The sequence below is a fragment of the Macadamia integrifolia genome, chromosome 8, assembly GCF_013358625.1.
Source record: "Macadamia integrifolia cultivar HAES 741 chromosome 8, SCU_Mint_v3, whole genome shotgun sequence".
Taxonomy (NCBI): Eukaryota; Viridiplantae; Streptophyta; class Magnoliopsida; order Proteales; family Proteaceae; genus Macadamia; species Macadamia integrifolia.
Genome location: NC_056564.1, coordinates 5,502,006 through 5,525,630, shown reverse-complemented (window position 1 = coordinate 5,525,630; position 23,625 = coordinate 5,502,006). Strand labels below are relative to the sequence as shown.

At 40.0% G+C, this 23,625-nt stretch overlaps 5 protein-coding genes across 8 annotated transcripts in view; 2 read left to right on the top strand and 3 right to left on the bottom strand.

Annotated features, from left to right (window-relative positions):
- Window positions 1-7,766: 7,766 nt before the first annotated feature.
- On the top strand, window positions 7,767-9,716 carry LOC122087674 (putative cyclin-D7-1). 2 transcript variants are annotated; one of them, XM_042656877.1, is made up of 7 exons: window positions 7,767-8,257; window positions 8,344-8,430; window positions 8,518-8,607; window positions 8,724-8,783; window positions 8,871-8,931; window positions 9,015-9,148; window positions 9,246-9,716. In XM_042656877.1, the coding sequence occupies exons 1-7, from the start codon at window positions 8,006-8,008 to the stop codon at window positions 9,510-9,512; spliced, it is 951 nt and encodes a 316-aa protein (XP_042512811.1). In that variant the 5' UTR covers window positions 7,767-8,005; the 3' UTR covers window positions 9,513-9,716. The 2 variants fall into 2 exon arrangements, with proteins under 2 accessions (XP_042512811.1, XP_042512810.1); XM_042656876.1 differs by having other exon boundaries at window positions 7,770-8,257; window positions 8,724-8,931.
- A 782-nt stretch (window positions 9,717-10,498) lies between these two features.
- Window positions 10,499-13,372, bottom strand: LOC122087742 (apomucin-like). Of its 2 annotated transcripts, none has more exons than XM_042656979.1 (4): window positions 13,134-13,372; window positions 12,749-12,952; window positions 10,925-12,070; window positions 10,499-10,766 (listed from the first exon to the last, which is right to left on the bottom strand). In XM_042656979.1, the coding sequence occupies exons 1-4, from the start codon at window positions 13,246-13,248 to the stop codon at window positions 10,711-10,713; spliced, it is 1,521 nt and encodes a 506-aa protein (XP_042512913.1). In that variant the 5' UTR covers window positions 13,249-13,372; the 3' UTR covers window positions 10,499-10,710. The 2 variants fall into 2 exon arrangements, with proteins under 2 accessions (XP_042512913.1, XP_042512914.1); XM_042656980.1 differs by having other exon boundaries at window positions 10,499-10,763.
- Window positions 13,373-16,942: 3,570 nt separating this feature from the next.
- LOC122086575 (light-harvesting complex-like protein OHP1, chloroplastic) lies at window positions 16,943-17,701 on the top strand. The gene is made up of 3 exons (XM_042655489.1): window positions 16,943-17,205; window positions 17,310-17,432; window positions 17,563-17,701. Exons 1-3 carry the CDS (start codon window positions 17,035-17,037, stop codon window positions 17,629-17,631), a joined length of 363 nt encoding a protein of 120 aa, XP_042511423.1. The 5' UTR covers window positions 16,943-17,034; the 3' UTR covers window positions 17,632-17,701.
- A 107-nt stretch (window positions 17,702-17,808) lies between these two features.
- On the bottom strand, window positions 17,809-20,527 carry LOC122086571 (pentatricopeptide repeat-containing protein At1g11290, chloroplastic-like). Its single transcript, XM_042655486.1, has one exon. It carries the CDS (start codon window positions 19,945-19,947, stop codon window positions 17,980-17,982), a length of 1,968 nt encoding a protein of 655 aa, XP_042511420.1. The 5' UTR covers window positions 19,948-20,527; the 3' UTR covers window positions 17,809-17,979.
- Window positions 20,528-20,587: 60 nt separating this feature from the next.
- LOC122086574 overlaps window positions 20,588-23,625 on the bottom strand; it is a 5,137-nt gene continuing 2,099 nt past the window's right edge. The window contains exons 5-12 of one of the 2 annotated variants that reach the window (XM_042655487.1): window positions 23,408-23,549; window positions 23,269-23,313; window positions 22,985-23,189; window positions 22,841-22,902; window positions 22,607-22,707; window positions 22,207-22,261; window positions 22,066-22,107; window positions 20,588-21,109 (exon numbers count right to left, since the gene is read on the bottom strand). In XM_042655487.1, the coding sequence (XP_042511421.1) occupies window positions 20,931-21,109; window positions 22,066-22,107; window positions 22,207-22,261; window positions 22,607-22,707; window positions 22,841-22,902; window positions 22,985-23,189; window positions 23,269-23,313; window positions 23,408-23,549 (831 nt within the window). In that variant the 3' untranslated portion in view covers window positions 20,588-20,930. Of the gene's footprint in view, window positions 21,110-22,065; window positions 22,108-22,206; window positions 22,262-22,606; window positions 22,708-22,836; window positions 22,903-22,984; window positions 23,190-23,268; window positions 23,314-23,407; window positions 23,550-23,625 lie in introns of both variants that reach the window. The other variant, XM_042655488.1, reaches the window with a different exon arrangement.

Genomic DNA, 23,625 nt, shown 5'->3' with positions numbered 1-23,625 from the left:
CAAATTCATCGAAGACATCATTTTTGTTTTTCAGAAAAACAGTCCAAGTGTATCTAGAGTAGTCATCAACGATTACAAAGGTATAATTTTTACCACTCATACTAGATATATTGATAGGTCCAAATAAGTCTAAATGAAGTAGTTCCGATGGTCTAAAGGAAGAGACAATATTCTTCGACTTGTGGGAGACCTTGGTTTGTTTGCCTTTTTGACAAGCATCACAAAAATTGTCTATTTCATGTTTGATTTTAGGGAGGTTCCTCACAAGATCCTTGGATGCAATGGTTTGAATCAACTTGACATTTATATGTCCAAGTCTTCTATGCCATAATGATGACTCACTATGGTTAGAAACCAAGCATGCATTCAAGGAACTTGATTCGTCAAGCATACAAACATAGATATTGTTTTTCCTAGACCCTTTTAGTATTGGATTATCATTTGCATCTTTAATGCAACAATGGGAGACATTAAATTCTACTTTGTATCCAATGCTACATAACTGACTCACACTTAGGAGATTATAATTCAGATTTTTCACAAAGTAAACATTTGAGATTGAAATACCTCCGAGTCTTATTTTTTCAATACCAGCAATTTTTCCTTTGCTGTCATCTCCAAAGGAGACCTATCCTCCGTCGTAGTCCTGTGAGCTTGAGAATAGGTTCTTGTTGGATGTCATGTGTTTGGAGCATCCACTGTTGATGACCCATTCAGCTTCTACTTTATTCTTCAAGCAAACCTATAACAGAAATTTAATCGTACATTGTTCCCCATAATCTCATGGGTCCATTATTGTTAGTGTCAAACTTTCCTACTGGAACCCAAATGGTTTTGTACTTTTTAGGTCTTTGGTTCAGCCTTTGGGATGACTTTGGATTTCTTTGGGTCCTCTGATGTTCATAAGATCCATTTGATCTTTGAGGAGTATAGTATCTTTGAAATTATAGGATCCTTGGTTTTGGTATTTCCCTTGTGGTCTATAAGTCTCCCGAGGGTAGTTCTTATACCCTTGATATTGTCTTGGGGGCCTATTCTCTTTGAGGTTGGGATTTTCTATACCTAGGCATAGGTCTAGAGTCTTCTTGAGACTTATATTGCCTTCTTAGGGGCGTGTAGTAGTAGGCATGGCCAACTCTTGGTCTCTCAGTTTGAGAATTGGGTTTCTTTCTTTTCTTAGAGTGACACTGGTTTAAGGAATATCCTGTCTTTTTGCAAAAACTGCATTTAATGTAAGAGGTGGATGGTTGGTTTCTTTGGTCACCCCTTCTTGGATTCTCACTTTGTTTTTCTTTTCTTCTTGATGGATTTTGTCCATTGTAACCCAATCCTTCTCTTTCATTTGGACCTTTCCTTTGAGATCCAAGAAAATTGTCAAGGTTCCTTTGCCCTTGGGTGAAGGTGCAAAGGGTGGAGTTCAACTTGAAGTTTTCTTCCTCCAGTTCACTCACCTTTGAGGTTAGTGCCTCCACTCTCTTATTTAGTGTGTCAACCTCTTTTTTAAGTTCATTTTTATCAGACTCTAATTTGATACTTTCTTCATACAAGGCCTCGAAGGCTTCTTGAAGCTCCTCATTAGAGTCTCTTATTAAGGATTCAGGTTGAGTTTGACATATCTCTTGTTCTTCATCTCCGATAGCCATCAAGGCGAGGTTGGTGACTTCTTCTCCAAATTCACTTTTCTCCTCTTCATCACTTGAGTCCCATGTGGCTGCATAAGACTTCTTCTTTGGTTTATATGGGCATTCAGTTCTGAAGTGTTCAGGCTTTCTGCACTCAAAACAGACCATCTTTAGAAGAGATTTCCTTGGGTTTAATTTTAGATTTATCTTTTTTCCCATAGGATTTGTCTCTGTAGGATTTGTTCTTGTGTTGAAATCTTCCTGTCTTTTTGAGGAACTTGTTGAACTTCCTCGAATTCTTCATCTTCTTCATGAGTGAAATTTTTTTTTCCATATTGAATTCTTCACCTTCTTCATCATCTCTTACTTCTTCGATAGTTTGAGTTGACTTTAGAGCTATGGTTTTCTTTTTGTTCTCAGGATTTGGTTTGTCGGCATTCAACTCTACTTCATGAGTTTGTAGAGATCCAAACAAGTAGTTCAAAGAGATTTTCGTCAGGTCTTTGGCTTCTTCTATTGCTGTTTTCTTGGGTCTCCAACCTGCAGGCAAGGCTCTTAAGATTTTCCTGACTTTTTCAGCATTAGTATAAGTTTTGCCTAAACTTTTGAGACTGTTCACAGTGTCAATAAATCTTTTAAACATAGAAGTTATTGACTCATTTTCTTTCATAAAGAAGGATTCGTAATCAGAAACAAGTTGGTCTACCTTTCTTTCCTTTACCTCTGTTGTACCTTCATGTGTGACAAGAAGCATATCCCAAATCTCTTTAGCTGTGTATATGCTATGACTCGGTTGAACTCTTGTTCGTTGAGGGCACACTGAAGGAACGTGATTGCACGGAAGTTGTACTGGATGAGTGTGATGTCTTCAGCTGTCCATTCCCCTTCATCTTTTGGTACTGTCTTTCCATCAACTATTTTGGTGATGGTGTATGGTCCATTCTCTATGGCTCTCCATACAAGAATGTTGTGACCACACAAAGTTTTTAAATCTGCACTTCCAAAAAGAAAAATTCTCTTCATTAAAGTAAAGGGGTCTCGAGGCATTCATGCCTTCTGGTGGTCCTTAGAATGTGGTCATGGTCTTTGACTTACTTTTAAGACACTATAGTCTTAAATAAATTGAGCTCCCGCTCTGATACTAATTGAAATAACCTAAAGAGGGGGCGAATAGGTTATACTAGTGAAAATTTTAATTCTTTTCGATGTATAGGTCCTAAGTGTGATTGCAAATTAAAAATGATGCAGAATAAGTAAAATAGGCACAATCACACAACACAAGATTTGTAGTGGTTCGACTCAATCTGGGTCTAGTCCATTCCCTACAAGAATCCTCTTGTAAGGTATTCCACTAGTTCTCCCTTTCAATACAGTAGGTAGGGTAGAAAACCTTTACAATCTTTTTATGGATAAGAGTATCCTTACAAATCCTCTTTACAGGCAAAGAGGCGCTTTTACAATTTCTTTTGGAGGTAGAGAGACACCTTCCTCTTTTTAGGACAAGAGAATATTTACAATCCTAAGTACAGTCTAGAATTGTAAAAACAAAAATAAATACGGAGTAGTGGAATAAGAGGAATACCTCAGGTGTGGTGCAAATGATAAGAATGAGAGATGAAAGATGCACCTTTTGTAAAGTCCTCTCTTATGGCTTTGACTTGCACAGGAGAGAGTGGAGGACTTGATTGAGACTTGAGTCTTTTGTTGGGATTAAAATAATCGAACAACTCAAGTAGGATTGAATAATCTTAATAACTCTTGAATGCTCACAATAATGCTCTTTCTTAATTCTTATTTAATTAAGAGCAACTAGGGTATTTATAGGTGAGCTTAGTGAAGCATTTTAGGCAGAAAATCAGGCTTCAACAGTCGTATTCTGGAACCACCGGTCGGCCGCCATTGGTAGCCAGTCGACCGGAAAGAGCCGTTGAGGTAAAAAACTAGCCATTGGAGTTTTTCCAGGGAGGCACCGGTCGACCGGCTATGGTCTCGGACAGTTCCGGTCGACCGGTACTTCTATCCGGTCGACCGCCAACTTGACAGATTCTGCTAAGTCAGAATTTTGTCATACTGACCTGTCATCGGTGTTTTGACCATAACTTTTTGGTCCGACCTCGGATTAATCCGAAATTAGTTGTGTTGCAATCGTGACTCGATTTCCTACAACATTTACAGAAGGTCCATTTCCTGATATTAACTCTATGGTTACCTAAAATGCCCTTGAGTCAGGTCAAACTGTTTTCACAAAGATTTGCTAGAGCACTTTACCACCTAAGGTCATTCTAGTATGATGCATGAGGTGCGTGCATATGCAATGTGTGTACAAATTACAAAATATATTCTCTATCCTATGGTCTTCATCTTGGGTCTTGATGTCTTCATCTTCAATCTTGAATGTCTTTATCATCTTGGATCTTGAATGTCTTTAAGCTTTAAGGCCATGTCTATATGAATTCAAACCTTGATGTCTTGACTCGACCCTTCTAAGTGTTTCGTCAAACTAATTACCCTTTCTTCAAGCTAATCACATTTTATCAAACCAAGTTAAAGACATATGTTTGTTTGTTAACACCAAAACATAGTAAGGAGTGTGGACATGTTTCCTAACGCACTGAAATTGCATTAAGGCAAGATAAGGTCATATTTGTCTTTTAAAAAGAAAATCATATAATTTGACTGGAATTGTTTACTAATTCTCAGGTATGGCAAGCTAACAGCAAGGGTAGTTGCATTTAGGTTTTGGAAAACAAGGGTAACAATAATATTAAAATAAGTTAGTAAAAACAAGGTGGACTGTTATATTAGATATGGTAGGTGTTGCATATATTTGAGTAGAGGGCAGATTTTAGGTGCCATTGCTTGGTGTGATGGTAAAAGCTCAAGCTGCCAATGCCAAAATACTGGATTGAGTCTGAGAGGTGCCACTTTGAGCAAACAATGTAGGAGGTTTGGGCCATCTGCAGTTCACCCTTCCTTGGGCCCTGCAAAAGGACATGTATTGGGTTGCCAGCCCTTTTGGTTGGGCTTTGTAATTGAACCCCTAGCCTTCCCCCACCCCCAAAAAAAAAAAAAATGCCAACATTGCAAATCGCATGGACGACCACAGCAAAGGCAGCTCTCCATACTCTGACTACCCAACCGGAAAATGCTCCTCTTGGAAGTTGGAATGGGCTAAGCAGTCTTACATTTGGACTTATAGCTTATATAACTTGGGATCTATTAGACCTGTTCAGAAGAAAATTAGACCATCCACCATTTTCCTAAACCTTCTAACAGACTTTTGAAAAGCACAAAGGAGTGGTCTCTTCAGCATAACAGCAGGAATGGTTCTTTTGTGCAAAATCACATCATTGAATCATTTACCAGAATTGAATGCAACACTTGTGTGTACATCTGTTTGCCTTCGTATATCAGATATGGCACTGGATATGTAGGAAAATGTACCATCAACTAATTTTCAATCATGGTTTGTTTATCCTTGACATACTGAACAACTGCCATTACTGGTATCAAACCAATAGCAGCTCATACAAGCATATAAACTGAAGAAACCAATCCATTTATATTACCTGGCAGGTTGAGATGAAATAAGAAGTAACTATCTGATTCTGAAGCATAGTTAAACTGGATAGTTCTTTAGATACTGAGAAGGATAATTGAAACAAATTCTGGTCTTCTCTTAACCATGCTATAGCTCGGTGCAAAATCCTGAATGCTTTTCTTCAATGAGAAGCAGAGACCAGGATTCTCTTTATTTGGTGCACGCTTATCTTCCATCCGCCCCCCACCCAAAAAAATAAATAAAACCAAAGATAACGTATCTTTGCACTCCTTGGGTCATTCTGTATGAAAAGAAGTTTGGTTGCTCTTTGGTGCAAACCAAAAATCTGTGACCTGTGTTCAAAACACACCCAGCAAGATCTTATATTGTCGACACCAAATTTAACAAATTTCTCTGGCAATCTGTAAATTCTGATTGTTTTGAACTTGAAAGTTATTGGAGCTGGGTATAGAATGACTCAAGTGGCGTATTTTCTTTTTCTTTTTGGATCTGGGCTCGTACTTACAACGAATCTAACCTTTTGTTCACAATCTGTGGTGTTCTGTCATCGACTCAAGTGGCATGTTTTCTTTCTTCTTTAATTTTTCTTTTTGGATCTAGACCACAGCTTTGGTTCCATTCTTCCAATGGATCTGACTTTTGTTCACAATTTGTGTTGTTCTTTCATTATCATTTTCTTAAATTACAATGAAGTTGAAAATATGTTCACAACTTTGTCTTGCAGCCCATTTCAGAAGCTTGAGTTGAAGTCCACAAACGAGGGAAGGTCAGGTTTCAGCTTTTCATCATATCAGTTGCAATAAAATTGGATGCATACAATGCCAGTACGGGGCCCTCTTAAGTCTATTTAACCATCTACATGTGAATTTTATGGCCTTTGCTCGTTATTTAAGCTAATCAGAGTCCAAAAATGAGTTGTATGTAATGGATTTTGCAATACAAGTTCCATTGTGCATAGAAGTGAAGTATCATGTGATGTACACTATTGAAAGTTTGAAACAAACAAGTTCCGTATACACGTACAGAACGGGAACAAGCGTGTGCGCCTTATGGTTTGGGATAAGAGAATATGTTTTATATTGGATTTTGAAGCTCTTTTGGAGGCCGAGCAAGTTGTGTGGGGTAGGGGAAGAAAAGTGAAATTTATGTTTTTTTTTTTTTTTTAAAGTGATTATCATGATGCTACATAGGCTTTACATCGTTGCCCATATCCAACTGTTAACATTTCACGGAAAAAAAAAATTGTTAACAGCTTGATTACGACTATAATTTGCTCTTAAATGTTGCAAAAATGCGGAGACCAAGTCCCCCTAAAGATTCCCAGCACCTCAGCTTTTTATTTTTTATATATATACGAGTCAAGAAGCCCTAATTAAACAAAAAATTAGTAACATCATTAGTAACTGTTGAAGCAAGCTTCTTCTTCCTAGCCTTACTTTCCCATTTGTGGGCTATAGATGTTGCATCCCTTGATTTTTTTAGAACATGTACAGTGTCAAGAAGTTTTCATTAAAAAGTAAGGGTGAAAGAACCTTGCTAAACTGGCATGAGCCAATGAGAGCACAGGTATATTTTCCCCCCCAAAAAAATGAAAATAAACAAAAAAAGTCTAAATACTTTCGCTGATCCTACAAAATCATTACTCATGGACTGCATGATAAATTGAGATTTACACAAAAGCGGCCGATCCTATAGCTGCACCAAAATTGCCATCACGAATTATTAAAAAAAAAAAAAAAAAAAAAAAGAAGAAGGAAGAAGAATTATAAGGTGATCAACCCCTGCAATAAATTGTGGTATTCGAGACGTGACAGAAAGCCAGGGACTAGAACCCATAATCTGGAGGGCTGCATTAACTATGTCATCAATTCATCAATGTGGGTACATAATTGAAAGGGTAGGGTTTCCTACAACGGCACGGCAGTGTAAGAATCTATATGCTACACCAATTGGGGGTTCAAAAATGATATCTTTTATATGGGGTCTACATATATAGGACCTCAGCATTAGAGATAGAAAGGGAGTGCACCAATATAGGTCCCACTAAATTTGAGAAGACTCATTGAAAACACATATCCAATAGTTTCACTTTTCCGTTTCCGTCCATGAATTCCTTGGCAAATGTCCAGTCCGCAAAAACTTTTTCGAGGAAAGGGCAGTGAATGTGGAGAGGGAAAGAGAGAGATGACGGACTCACTATATAGGCCCACAAGGGTAATGCTAATGCCACGAGGTGGTGAATGGTGACGTGGTAAAGTCTAAATTTGTTGAGCTGTGAAACTTAGCATTAAATCAAATTTATGTTATGTACACCCTCATCCTCGTGTGCTCACGCGGCAATTGGTTATTGCTATATACCGTCTCAAATTCCAAAACGTAACCAACTAACCAAAAAAAAATATCCCCTTTCCTCCCTTTAGGCTCCCCTCTCACAGCATTTACCCCTTTTCATGAGAGAGTTGGCCTCTTTTTTATACCACCACTTGCATCCCTCTCTCCTCTCTCCTCTCTCCTCTCCTTTCTTTCTCCTCTCACTTTGTACTTGGTATTTACAATTCAACCCCTAACAGTTTAACCAAAGTATAAACCCAACTCCCTTTCTCCTCTCCCTCCCTCAATATAACAGTAACGTCCCCTACCCACTAGACAGTTTAGTGGGAGAGAGAACGAACGATAGAGTTACAAGAAGTCATTTCGATGTCAGAAAATCTCTGCCTTCTCTCCTCTACTTGTTAATTCTGAAGAACCCTCTTTTTTTTTTCTTTTTTTTCTTTTTTTGGTAATTTCTGAAGAACCCACACCATAGAATACAACCTTTACGATGGAAAGCCTACTCTGCGACGAGGACTGGCTTAGAAGCCCTGTTCAGCCCTACCCAATTGACAAGGATCATCGTTTAAGAACCACCAATGTTGTTGATTCGTTCTATACCACCAGAGAAGACCGTGAGAATGCTCTTAAGGTTTGCCTGCAGAAAGAGATCGGTTACTTACCGGAATCTGGATACGTTGATCGTCTCCAATCCTTGGATTTAATGGCCACCAGGTTCAAAGCCGTTCGATGGTTCATTAAGGTCAAATTCTTCTCTGTAATCCAATCTACTTCCTCTCGCTATCCCCACTTAACACTAATTCACTTATATGTTTCATATATTTTCAGTCTCTGTGCCTTTTTGATCTGTCTCTTGGAACAGTCTTCAATGCTGTGAATTACTTCGATCGTTTTGTTTCTACAGAGTTTTCCCAGGTACAGAAACGAATAAGATTGGGTACCCAATAAGATTAGTTTCTCCTTCTCTCTTTCTCTCTGTTCTAATGATCAAGATTTATGCAGAAATGGGAGAATTGGATGATTGAATCAATGTCTGTTGCATGTTTATCGATCGCTGCCAAGTTCGGAGAGGTATCAATCCCTCTGATTCAGGTGGGTATTGAATGGAAATTAAGAACTGTAGTTTGTTTTTAGTTTAGTTCAGTTGGGGCTAATTAGTTAATGGAGTTCTTGTGGTGGTAAATGGTAATGGTGATCGTGGTTGGAAGATATGGGAAAATCATGACGGTTCGTTGAAACCAAGTACCATCCAACGTATGGAATTGAAGGTATTTAAAGCCCTTGGATGGCGCCTCAATTGCGTCACACCTTACTCTTACGTGGAATTGCTTACGTGTCACCTTGATTCCCTCCAGCCGCGTCTTCATGCTGACTTGTCCTCTCGCCTCACCGAACTACTTCTTGCCACTCTTTCAGGTACGTGTCCACGAAATTAATTTGGATCCAAGGGTAGTACTGTATCATAATATTAATTAATTGGTACCAAATGAACGGTCCAGATCCGAAGTTTTTGGAGTTCAGGCCTTGCACCATTGCTGTGTCGGCTTTTAGATGTAGTCTAGAAGAAGTGTTTCCTTCCAAAGCTGATAAACATATTTCCAGTATCCAACATCTCATCCCTATAGAGTTCAAGGTAATGAAATCGCAGCAAAAATATGATGATTTTTAAGAAGAAGGAGAAATATTTCTATTTAATGTACACTACTACTGTGGTCTGTGTCTGTGTATAGGAGGATATGGAGAAATGCTACAAAGCCATGGAAGAACGTTTGGCGGATCCTCTGTATAATGGAATGGTTTGTGAGCATCCCTATGGCCCTTCCAGTCCCATTACTGTAATCACCAAGGAGACCACCATGGATCACCTTGGTCTCTTTGATCTCCATCGCTGTTGCCTCAACTTCAACAATGTCTTTGATTCAAGTCCCTTATATTCCATATCCAATCCAAAGAAACGAAGGAGAGAAGAAGAAGAAGGATGCATGGTTTCTTCATAATTCAGATTATCACCTGTTGTGTGAGTGGCTTGGTAATAGTATTGGCCAGAATCCCAAAAACCCTATGGTTCCATCACTTCAACTTCATGTTTTTCTTTTCTTTTTCTCCCTCATCTTCTTTTGTAATGGCTCCCGTTGTCGTTGACTTGTTATAATTGTTATACTAAAGCTTCCATAAATTGATTTGTGAAATTGAGGACGAAATATCCTCTCTTCTTTGATGCAACTCTCTCTCTCTCTCTCTCTCTCTCTCTCTCTCTCATAAACAAAGATGACAGATTATTGTTGGTGTATAATGGCTTGTATCCCGCTTGAACTTTTTGTTTGAGGGCAATTTGTACTTTTCGTATTAGATATTTTTGCTTTATATTTATAGCGAGGTTTTCTTTTTCTATAATGCAAACAATTTGAGAGAGGTGTGAGAACGAGCGCTATAATCTTATTCTCCATTTATAGTAAAGCAAGATCTCATCTCACCAAGGACGTAGACAATCTTGCCAAACCTTGTAAACTTGTGTATATTGTTTGTTCTTGTCTTTCCATTATTTTCTGCATCATTTTAGGGTTACGTTTCTACAATTACAAGATTCCATCAATCATTGAGTGGAATTAGATTAAATAGTTCGGCTTGAAATACACAGTCTTCCTAACTAATAAACCAACTATAGTGTTGATCTCTCTAAAAATAAAATGGAAACTACATTCTAAAAAGTATGTGGATATATGAGATATGTCCTCAATTAGTTGTCGTCTGGACCCTCATGGCAGCCAAAGAAGTGGAATCTAAAAAGGCATTTTGGAAAATACTATAAACTAGGAGGGTATTTGTGAACCCTAGGGCCGGGGGAAGTAAATATTTCTATTTCCTTGGCTGCCAATAGGGGTTTGTAGCTACTTGGCTGCAAAGCAAACCTTTTGATAGCATGCAAATTTAATGGAATAGAAGCATAAGGGTTCAAATATTGCCACACGAGTATGACTCATCATTAACGTTATACAGTACGAACTCATTTATTGTCATGAGGAAATACAGTTACAAATAAGGAAAATAAATTAAAGAGGATATTAATGTTTATGGAAGTATATGTTAAAGAATTTCATGAAAAATTGGAACTTAATTCAGTAAATATTGCCAATCTGTGTCTCTAGTCTGTAGCTCTGCTGTATTGGTAGAGTAAGGTTGCATGTATTAAGACTCTTAGTTGGTCTGAAGAATCCTTCCCTTGTTGATCTGCTCTTCTTCTTCCTGAACTGCTGAAAGAATTAAAACCCAGAAAAATCTCGTGAGTGTGAGAGACTAACCCAAGAATGATAAATGATAGACACCCAATCGTGAACCATGCCATGGCATGCTCAAGCTTGCTTCTTCTTAAAGGGAAACGTAATAAGATGAGAAGAACTTAATACTACACCTGAATAAGCATTGGTAGAGACGGGAACGTTTGTGGAAGCATTGTTTGCTGGCTTTGATTTTATTGTTGTTGTTTTTGTTGCTTTTGAGGTTGATGATGATGGTGAGGAATCGTTGGAGGTCCAGAGTAAAGAAGAAACGGCATCCTTTACCTTCTCTACCATGCCCTCCTCATGTTTATCACCACCACTCGCAGTGGGTTTACGTGGACTGATGGCTTCTGTGATCACCTGAGAAAGTGCTATCTCATCTTCACCTGGTTCCAGTTTGTGCGTCACATACTCTTTCACCGACACCCCTTTGTCCCATTGCTGCTGATGGTAACCAGCCCCGGCGCCGGAGCCGATGCCCATGCCCATGCTGGCAATACTACCAGTACGTGTGTTAGCTGCACGGGGAGAGATGCCGGTGCCGGTGCCGGTGCCCATGCTGGCAACACTACCAGTACGTGTGTTGGCTGCACGGGGAGAGATGCCGGTGCCGGTGTCCATGCAGGCAACACTACCGCTACGTGTGTAGGCTGCACTGGGAGAGATGCCAGTACTGGTGCCGGGGCCCATGCTGGCGACACTACCAGTACGTGTGTTGGCTGCACGGGGAGAGATGCGGGTGCCGGTGTCCATGCTGGCAACACTATCAGTACGTATGCTGGCTGCACGGGGAGAGATGCCGGTGTCCATGCTGGCAATACTACCGGTACGTGCGTTGGCTGCACTGGGAGAGATACCGGCAACGACACCGACACCGGTACCCATGTTGACAACATTACCAATACCTGTGTTACCTGCACTGGGAGGGGTGTCGGTGCCGGTGCCGGTGCCGGTACCGGTGGGCATGTTGGTAACATTACCAGTACGTGTGTTGGATGCATTGGGAGAGAGGATGGGACTATCTGCTTGATTAGGTGCGAGCGTCGCTGTGACAGCTGCACAGGCCGGGGAAAGCTTATCGGCCATGGTTTGGGTGATGGTCTTGTCATCGGCAGCTAGGTCAATCTGCTTGCCTTTCTGATCTTTGACATGTTCCTCGTGATGTTGAGTGGTGAAATTGGTAGCCAAAAAATGCTTATTAGAGATCACTGGGTTCGCCCTTGGGTGCTGCCTCGCTGCCTCTCTACAATCCTCAGGTGCCAATTCTGATTCATACACTGCAGTGGGAAAGTAAAAGAATGAACTTTAAGTGATAGTAAGAAGTGGGAGGGTTTTTTTAAAGGAATGTGTAAGAAGAAATTTGCACACTACACCGATGAATTAGAACATGGTATCATCTATATGGAAGTCATATATGCCCACATGGTTAGAATTGGAAAAACAAACACTAGTCTAGCGGTCCTAGCCTAGTGGTGATAGTTTCGGCTTGAAGAGCCCTCCTTAGGTAAGGAGGTTGTGGAACATATAGAAAAATAGGTCAAGTGGCAAAATGAAACATTCACAAAATTTTGGTCTCATTCATGCAAATCACATGGCCATTTCTCCTTCCTTTCCTAGACCAAAAATAAATAAATAAATTATTTTTTAAAATAATATTCCATCAAGGTTATTTTGTTAACTCATTTTACCTTAATAGAGAAACAAGTTTTGAAAGAAGATTTCATCTGAAAATTTTAGAATGAAACCAACATATTTCTTAAGGATAAAACATGTCATATCATATTTATATTCCATAAGAATGCGAGATATGAAAATTCTTGAAAATGACTTAAAAGGATGAGTCACATTCAAATAATTTTGAAAACCTTATTATAGGATAACTTAAAAGAAGTTTTAAGAATAAGATAAGGAAAATGAAACCTAATCGAACAGGAGAGAGATATGAAGTAAATTACTGGGGGCTCCGAGATATTCGGGTTCTACATCTTGGTCGTAATCATCTTCCTCGTCCAAGCTAACACCCCAAGTAGGAGTGACATTATCGTCAGGCTTTTTCTTAACCAGTGTCTCTCTCCATCTCTTAGTCTTCTCTTTCATTTTTGTTATGACCGACTTCCTGGAATGCTGACTGTGATCTTCTTCGCGGAAGTGTGGATCGTCTGTAATCCAGACATTAATTAAGCAATATTGAATTAATTTCTAATACTTTCACTACAGGATTCGGTTAATCCAGAATCCAGATAGATCATCTTTGCTTTTAAATTTTGAGCTATATAATCAACTGAAATTGAAAACAATGACGACGAAGATGAAAAATTAGGGTTTGGAGAAATCAGTTACCGTAGTGGAGAAATTGTTCCATCGTCGTAATTGTATTACGTGGAGTTCCGCTTCCGCTTCCGCTTCCGCTTCCGCTACTTCCCATATTTCTTTGGGTCCTCTCCATCTGAGCCATTTTCTGTCTGCAATGCGCGCAAGCAATCACCACAATCTCGAGTGAGTTAAGTGAGTTTTCTCTCTCTCTCTCTCTCTCTCTCTCTCTCAATGGAGAGTAAATTCTGAGGGGAGGTTAGAAACGCTTAAAAGTTGGGGTCTGGGGTTTGGATTTTGGAGAACGAGAAACCGACATATGTTACAAAAAGATCGGTTAGAAAAATCTTGTGGGCCCTGTTTCTACACATGGCAGGAAATACGATTAAGTACATCAGAATTTTACCACGTGGCAATATTCGAATGATCATGTCTTAATATAACCGTCGACTGGGTCTCTAACTTGAAGAACCTTTTCCTTCGTCCTTGGCCCAAGTTCCTCGCCGTGGCGCCGGGCAGGGAAGGGTACCGGTTAATTCTCTTACAAATTCAATCCTTTTAGGTGGGTTGTGTGGCAAAATGGGGAAAAGAAGGATCAATTTGAAAAAAATGCATGGACTGATGGAATGAAAGTCCCAATAACCACTACGATCCAACTACTTTTTTTTTTTTTTTTTTGGGGCGGGGGGTGGGGGGTGTCCCATTCTCAGTTGTGGATAAGGATGTTTTGATTGAAAAAGATTCTCTACTATCTGGCTATCTGTTGACAATGATTTGGATCCGTTGCATGTAAGTTCATCCGGAAATACATGTGAGGATTCGACACATGTCCTTTTACTTTTATATATACTCCTCTTCACCCTATTAATAATAAGAATAAATGACACAAGTGTTAAATCCTCATATGTACGTCCAAGTGAACGTATTTGCAGTGGATCCATTCGGCACTTACGATTACAGTTAGCAGGAAATTTTCTATTATGCAAGATCAGGTTAATTGCCCAACTTGTATTGAAATTAGCCCAAGTTCTCTATTCATGTTTGATTTTCATATTCTTTATTTTCTTGTTGGGAGAGGGATAGGTATGCTAGCGTAGTACCTAGGAATTAGGAATGCTAGCGGGATTTTGACCTTAGGATTTGGTCAACTTAAATTGAACCGTTGGATGAAAAGAAGATATACAAATTTACAATCCACGGTTGCAACACCTTTTCTCTCTCTCTTTCTCTCTCTTCTCGTCAGAAAAGACATTCATTTTAGTGGATCCAGCCGGAGAAAACGAATTCCGGTGAGATCTTTTATTAGATCAGACGGAGAAAGTTGGATATGTTTTCATTTTCTCAAATCGAAGCAAAGTATGAGAGAGAACGTAGTGGAGATAAATCATCAAGTGCAAGAGGAAAGAGAAAGAGAGAACCATGGCCGGAGGTGGAGGAGGGAAGGGAGCTCGCACATCTCTGCTGCTGCTGCTGCCACCGCCTTGCTGCCGCAACAGGAGTTGTTTTCTCATGAACTTGCCGGTAACAGTTGTTTTTTTTTTTTTTTCCTTTCTTTCTATCAATTTGCAGAGAGCGGCGTGTGCATCACCGAAAAGTTTTTTCCCTTTCTTCCACCGATTTGTAGAGAGCCGCTGCTACCGCCACTGTTCCACTGACTCCTCTGGTTTGAGCTGTTGCTACTGCCGTCGTTGCTATCACCGTTGCTGCTGCTACCGTCGTTGCTGCTGCTACTGCCTCACCGCCTTGCCGCCGCTGTTGTAAGCAGGAGAGGTTGCTCTCCATGACTCGCTGCTACAAGCAGGAGAGTTTCTCCACCGACTACTCTGGTTTGAGTCATTGCTACCACCGCTTTCCCGCTGCTACTTTCCCCGGGTTTTGAACTTTTTCTCCACCGAGTTTTGAACTTTTTTTTCTCCTGGTTTCTCCAGTAACTTTTTTTTTTGTCCTTCTATCAATTTGCAAACAACAGTATCTACCAAAAAAAAAAAAAGATTTGCAGACAGCGGCGTGAATATCGACAAGAGTGTTTTTTGTTTTATTCTTTTTCTATCGATTTGCAAGAACTTTTGAACTTGGCGATGATGCTTCAAGCACACTGGGGGAGAAAGGGTCGTTGTCGGTGACGGTGATGCTCCAAGCACACTGGCCGGAGAAAGGGCCTATTGGGGGAGTAGTACCGTGGAGCAACGATATTGGACAGGTTTTGTAAGACCTCGCCACATGAACGGATCATATTTTTTATGTTTCATCTAACGGTTAAAATCCCGTTAGTATACCTTATTCCTAGGTGTTATGCTAGCATACCTGTCCTTTTCCCTTTCTTGTTTTTGCTTAAAATAGTAGGAAAAAATTAAAAATAAATAAAATAAAAAACTATGTGCAAACACAAATGGGGAAAATGATGATCCCATCCCTATGAAATATAAAATACTCATTAATGTTGATGCCCTCCCTAGTGTGTCACACGACTAGAGAGCGTTTATTTTCCCAAAAATAAAAATAAAGAAAGAAACTTACCTTGTAACAACTCTAAATTTAGGGAGAGGGATAGGTATGCTGGCATAGTACCTAGGAATTAGGAATGCTAGCGAGATATTAACCATAGGATTTGATCAACTTGAATTAAACCGTTGATAGAGAGAAGATGTACAAACTTTCAATCCACTGTTGCTACACCTTTCCTCTCCCTCTTTCTCTCTCTTCTCTCCTCTCATCGAAAAATTCATTCTTTTTTAACAGATCCAGCCATAGAAAGCGAGCTCCAGTGGGATCTCCAAACAAAGAGAACAAGCAAAATCCGGTTCGATCTTACACTTTTTTCTCTTTGCATTTCAATCTTTTAAACCCGATGTTCGCTATCTTCTTGAAATATCGTCAATTTTTTGTTAATTTTTTGTTTGGATGTTATTGCTTTGTCTGATCGAAGTTTTAGTATTAGCAAAGAGAGAGAGAGAAAGAGAGAGAGAAGGGTGATTTAAGTGTAGAGTGATGGTGGGCTCGGAAGCATCAGATAGGAGCAAAAAAGCGGTTGGGACCATTCCGTCTTCTAGACTTACTCCATTTCTTCGGCTTCTGGACCATTCCCTTTTGTTCTATTGATTTGCAAAGACAAGCGTGAGCATCGGTGACAGGATTTTTTTTTCCCCTTTCTTCTATCAATTTGCAAGGACCAGCATGAACATCGACGACAGGAGTGGGTTTTTTTTTTTAATTCTTTTTTCTATCAATTTGTAGAGAATGGCAACAGGAGTTTTTTTTTCCCCTTTCTATCAATTTGCAGAGACCAGCGTGAACATCGGCGACAGGAGTGGTTTTTTTTTTTATTCTTTTTTCTATTCATTTGCAGGAACGTTTGAACATGGCGATGATGCTTCGGATGCACTGATCGGAGAAGGGATCGTGGTCGGAATCACGATTTGGACTCTGCCGTTTCAGAAGATTAACTTGCTATTAGCCCGAGCCTTCACCGGTGTTGCAGGACGCTTAAAATTGTCAGCGACGATGATGCTTGGGCCACACTGGTCGGAGACACAGGGTTGTGGTTGGGAGAATAATACCATGGAACAACAGTATTGGGCAGGTTTTGTAAGACCTCACCACATGAACAGATCAAATTTTCTATGTTTCATCTAACAGTTAAAATCTCGTTAGCATACCTTATCCCTAGGTATTACGTTGGCATACCTGTCTTTTTCCCCTAAATTTATTACATCATCCCAGAAAATCATAGACTTGAGAAAATTCGAGAAGGATTTTTTTCTTTTTTCTTTTTTCCCTGGTTTATTAACCCAAAAAATTAAAAAAACTATATGGTGCGTAATGCGTAGGCTACAGATAGTCAATAAAAGTGAGTGGCGTGGGCCTGAGGGGGGTTAGTTGATAAGGTGAAGGTGGAAGTGGAAGTCATTGCTACGGTGATTGGAAGAAAGCAATGGCTACGTTACCAATCGTTTCTTCATCGTCCCCCATTCCGGCCATAGCTCTGACTACTGGTAATACCACTCATCATCGCTCGCTCTTCCATTATTCTAACCAGCAAAGTAGAACCAAGAACCAGAAGCTCGTCTCCTTCAGGATCCGAGCTGCAAAACTTCCCGCCGGTGTAAGCCAACAACTTTTCTGTCCATTCTTCTCGTGTTTCCTTCCACTTGTGACAAAAAAATAACTGTTAAGGAAGCTAGATGAAACGGGTCTTGAAATTTTCAGGTGGAATTGCCAAAAGTGGAGCCGAAATTCACAGCCCCTTTTCTTGGCTTCACAAAGACTGCAGAAATATGGAACTCCAGAGCTTGTATGATCGGCCTTATTGGGACCTTCATAGTAGAGCTGGTGATTCTTTTTTCTTCCTTCTTTCCTTCCTTTATAGATAAATCTCACATATTTACTCTTCCAAGACCAGAAGAGATCGGCCATACTCGTTCTCAAATCTCTGTTTTTTCTTTGATGGTTTGTGTTTCAGATCTTAAACAAGGGTATACTTCAAATAATTGGAGTTGATGTGGGCAAAGGACTTGACCTTCCTCTCTGAGTAAATGCATATTCTTCTTCCGACTTGGGCTTGTATTTTGGATCCATAACTATTCTTCCATTGGTCTGTACCTATCATGATAAATGAATGAACATAGATTACACCCCAATTTCACCAGAAAAAAGACAATATTTTCTATCTCCATAATTTATGAGAAAAACTGCAGTTAACATGTGCTATCAGTGAACAACCATTTAGATTTCCTTTTCTGGGTTCTCATGGATACACATGAAATATCTCATGTATGGAAACTCTCCCAGTGAATTCTTACTTAACCAGTTAACTTAAACATCTTTGTTCGATCGACATGTTAGATCCTTCCAATCCAACCATCAGAGGCATGACTATCTACTGTGTGACCACTTCCACAACACTGGTACAGGACAAGTCACCTGCTCCCCCTTCTAACAGAGGAGCATAATTCTGGTTGTTAACCTCAATCCAACTATAACCTGGCTTCTTCCTCACTCCTCTCTCACACATAAGTCTCCGCATTTCTGTGGCATCCTCCCAACAACCCCCAGTTGCCAAGATATTTGCTAGCAACACATATGTTGCAGGATCATTAGGCCTAAGTTCAAGAAGTTTCTTGGCAGAACGCATTGCGATATCTACATTTCCATGAACTTGGCAGGCACTCAGCAAAGCTTTGTAGGCAGAGGGTCCCGGCTCTATACCCATGTTATTTACAAAGTATTCCGCTTCATAGAGACACCCTGCTCGGCCAAGAACATCAACAATGCAAGCATAGTGCTCTGCTCTTGGGGCTTCGACTGAATTATCACATCTCATCAAATCAAAACATTCAAGCCCCTTATCAATCAACCCAACATGACTACATGCAGAGAGCACTGAAAGGAAAGTGGTATGGTCTGGTCTGATACCAGTTCTTCTCATGTGCTCAAATAAATCTACAGCCTCCATACCATAACCATGTTGAGCACATCCAGATAGCAGTGAATTCCATGAAACCAAATCAGGTTGATCCATTGATGAGAAGACCTGCTTTGAATCATCAATTGAGCCACATCTAGCATACATGGTAACAAGGCCATTCTGGATATTAACATGCGATGCATACCCAGATTTGAGAATCAGAGCATGAGTTAGCTTCCCTTCTTCGAAAGCTGAGAGAATTCCTATAGCTCTTAGGATGCTTGTGAATGTGAAGATGTCAGTTGCTATACAAGCCTTCCTCATTCTAGCAAAGCATTCAAGGGCCTGCTCACCCTTTCCTAAATGAGAAAAACCAGCAATGACAGAGTTCCATATTATCTGATCCCAGGTTGACATGGTAGGGCACATCTTACAGAATTCCTCCAAAGAACCACATTCTGAATACATTGTCATGAGGGAAACTACTATATACGTGCTGGACTCCAAGCCTTGTTGGATTACTTGGCAGTGAACTTGCTTGCCGTGATCCAAATCACTCGGACTAGAACATGAGCTCAAAAGACTGTTATAGGTTATGCTATTCAGTTTGACACCCAAACGCCGCATTTCTCCTGTCAGAATCATGGCCTCATTAGATTGTTGATGCTGTGCATATCCAGTGACCATTGAAGTCCACGTAACTGTATTTCTATATGGCAAGTGATCAAATACTCTCTTCGCATCATCAACGTTTGAGCACTTCGAGTACATGTCAATCAAGCCTGTTCCCACAAAGATATTAGAGGAAATGCCAGACTTCAGACCAAGAGCGTGTACCTGAATTCCCAACTCTCCCTCTTGTACTCGCGAACAAGCCACTAGAAGAGCAGATATAGTAGATGGATTTGGAGCTAAACCAAGTTTGAGCATCTCCAAGGACACTTCAACGGCAATATGGGGAAACCCAGCATGCAGATAAGCGGTTATCAAGGAATTCCAAGAGACCACATTTCTTTCAGGCATTTCATCGAACATCTGTTGTGCCGACAAAATGCAATCGAAGTTACCATACATATTTACGAGGGCACTATTGATGAATACGTTAGAATCAAAGCCGAGCTTGATAATTGTGGAGTGAACTTGCTCTCCCACGTACAGAGATGACGAGTTTGCACAGGCAGAGACAACTCTGCTGAGGTAATGAGGTTTGGGTACTGACCCATTTCGCAGCAACCGAGCAAAGAGCTCCAGTTCCTCAAAACTCGACTCCTTACCCACATCGCAGGCAATCTGATCGTTGCAGGAGATGAAATTGATTTCCGGGTACGTAAAGGTATACCCGCAGTTCGTTGCAGCGCCGGAAAATGATGGGTTGGTGCTTATTGCTGCTGCTACTGCAAGAGAGCGTCGTAAGTTATAAACTGGAAATCGGAGGAACATTTTCTCATCATCTCGCTTTTGCAGTCCTTCATTTTCATGCGGGTTTAAATCTTAGTCCGCACTTGCACTCACCACCACACAACCTCTCAAATCTCCCCAGAATATTGGTTTTGTTTGATTCTCGACCAAAATTGATTTTGAAGAGGTGACCCGCCCACCGGAAATTCGGCCATAAATTGAAGAACTGGAAGAACAAATATCCAACAATTTACAAAGGGGAAATGGTTTCCGTGGGGGAAGTGTGGATAAGTCTAGATTCACCACCCCTGTGGGAGAGTGTGGCTGAAGGTTTGAGAAGACATTAATGGGCCCGGGATCGGGATCCTTTTAAGTTTTACCCTTTTATCCATTTCAATTCAGTCAAGGACGATACTAATTTCTCAATCCATAGTGTGGTCCTATGGCAGAAATATAGAGGTACAAAATGACCACTCCTCCTCTTATGTATTACAAATAACATCTCTGTTGATGCTTCCTCATGCACTCTCATTGATCCCCATGTATGCAAGCTACACTTCCTCACACAAAAAACACACAACTAAACTTTTATTATATAGTAGGTACTAATAGTTATAATCTTGTGTGGGGGTAATTAAAAAAAAAAAAAACGTTTATATGAAAGCAAACCAGAATTCCTTCGTACAAAAAATAAATAAATAATTTATAATGATTATAACAATTAGTACGTGCTGAATTCCACATAATGTGGAAAACAAAAGTGCCACACAGTTGATCAAAAACAAGTAAAATCACTTCCACCCACTTTGAACTTTGATACCACGGTATTTTAATGAGAGAGATTGTTTTTTTTTTTTTTTTCTGGGTGAATTACTGTATACTGATTTTTATATCAGTGCAGTGGTTTTTCCATACATATTATGAAAATTGATAATTAAATCCATGGCAATGCATAAACCAACAGGAAAGGGGAAAAACCCCAGTTTCTTGAGATCTGTTGGATCAGAAATCCTGGGACCAGAAAGTTACAATACTCTGCTGATACGAGCATCTATCACTGGCACCTTTGAATAAGGGTAAGATAACTCCAGTGCTTCAGCCAGTGAGAGCCGACAATTTCCCCATACAGTCTCCGCCCATTTCCTCATCCGTTCTCCTTCTGCCTTCCTGTTCTGTTGAACACAAAGGATGTCTGCATATCCACCTTTATACATCCAACAAATGCCATGTCAATCCACTGTCAAAAGACTCAAACCATCGTTTATACATCCAACAAATGCCATGTCAATCCACTGTCAAAAGACTCAAAACCATCGTTTATACATACAACAATTGCCATGTCAATCCACCGTCAAAAGACTCAAAACCATCGTTTTTTCTTAAAAGGACATCAAATCATCCATCCTATTCAGTTGGTTGTCTGATTGTCACGGGTAGAATGAGAATGTAGCAAGTATGTATTTATACATATACAGTGTCAAATTGTTCTGTAGTGGAGATGGTTCTACCAGTCTGATGGTCCTTTAACACATGGATTAAGAAAATTATGTGGGATACAGAATAAGAGTAACCATGAAACAGGGCACATGAACACACACCAATTGGAGCCCAGGAAACTGATTTGCAAATTGTCACTTTAGATTTCAACCAGGGTAGTTTAATGCAATTCCAAGTTTTGATGATGTACTTTTTCATGCAGTTTAATTATCTGATATACTAAGTTTAGCCTGTAAAAAAACACTCTTTTAACCTCACATTGTGCAAATATATCCATTGCTTTGGACTGTAACAGTTATTGGAGAGTCAAATAACCATCACTACCAAGAGTTCCTGCTTTTATGCCCAAGAAGTCTAGGACATAGTTGGAAGAGAAAAATATCCAGATATAAAAGAATGAAAGGAAGAAATTTAGATCAGCCAATATGAGGTGGGAATTATTCAATGGCTAGGTTATCCTACGGCAACATCCCACCAACTGAATAATCAATGCTGGAAAATTCATCAGACATGTTAACAAAAATAAAACGGACATGAAACAATTATAAGGACCAAGAACGACAATATATAGCCATGTATAATCTCTTCATACAAAGTAGAAAGTAACTCAAAAAGAAAGGTTCATGGTGCACCATGACAAGCATTTAGACGTTCAACTCATACCTCTTGCAAGGGCTGCTATATCTCTTCTACCTACCTTGCACTCTGCACCAGCATCAAAGGAATTGTAACTCGGTTGAAAACTAAAATGAAAAGCAGAAGTAAAACTACAAAGACAAAGAGTTGAGATGGAGAGTGCTATACCTTCACTCTCCAAGGGTGGAGATTTTAGCATTTCGGTTGCCCTCCTGAAGAGTCCCTACGGGTAATAAGTTGAGTAAAGCAATGAGGCCCATGTCAAAACATATCAACTGTGTTTATGCTCACCAATAAGATGAGAAGAATCATTTGAAGAGCCAGTGGCTCAACCACCTAACTTCTTGAAGAAGTTTATGGGAAGTAAATAGAAAACACAAATCAAATGCATTCAGTCATCAACCCATCAGCTTTGTCAGAGAACTAAAACTGATCAAATAAGTCACTGAACCAGTGCTTCACAGATCCAATAACCAACTACAATGGCATTGGCTAAATAAATCAAGGAAGATGCTTTGGTCTTCAAACTTCACAAGTTGCAATAGTATAGGCATGCATCAGTCCCAACCTCTTGAATCAAAAGAGAACTTGAATGCTCCAGCTTTGCTTTGTGCCCAAACATGAGAGCTATGCTGGTTAGGATGATCCCAACCTTCGGATGATGTGACCCTAGATCATAACAAAGATGAAAGGAGAATAAAAGCAAGGACTGTCAACACCCAACACCCCATCAAGCGGAAGCCATGCACAGAAAAGATCCTACGGCACCCTCGGTTAATGACTACAAGCAAAGGATACAAACCAAAACACTCTTCTGCTTTTGTTAATGCCTTTGTCAGCATCTCCTCTGCATCTCCAAAATTTCTGACAACAAGATCAACACAAACATAAAAGGAGTGGGCAGGAATAAGCTAAATACAAGATCAACAAGTAACAAAAAGCCTACCCTGCATGTGCTTCAAGCTGTCCTAAAGCACAGGTAGCTCCCAAACAAACTTCTTCTGGTAGCATATTGCAAGTGGACAAGGTGAACGGGTCAACAAAAGCTCCGGCCTCAGACACTCCTTGAATTGCCTTCTGGTAAAACAGCTTTGCCAGTGAAAATTTTCCAGTTGCATGTAAGTATTCTCCATACGACAGAGCAACATTGCCTATAAACAGCAACCATCAATATAAGATAGAATCAACAATGTCCTCCACAAGGACTCAGTTCAATAAAAAGCATCCTACCAGAGCAACTTTCATTATCCTCGGATCCTCCAAAGTACAACCCCGCTGCAAAGCCAGAAGCAGCTCAATTCTCCATCACTAGTACAAAAAAGTCTACAAATTCCAATGCACGAAGGTGAAAATAGGTTTTCAGCCATACCTGATTCAATATTCCCAAGCAAAAGCTCAACTAGTCCTTTGTTAGCTTTAGCCCGAGCTTCCAGAACCACACTGTCAGGGCAATATTCACTTCTTCGAAAGAATTGCAAGCATTTATCTGCGAGCACTGATGAGGTATCATCCTATAAAGGGAGAAGTATTGTGTGAAATAAATTCAAATGACCAAACACTACCATGCAACCACCATACCCCCCCCCC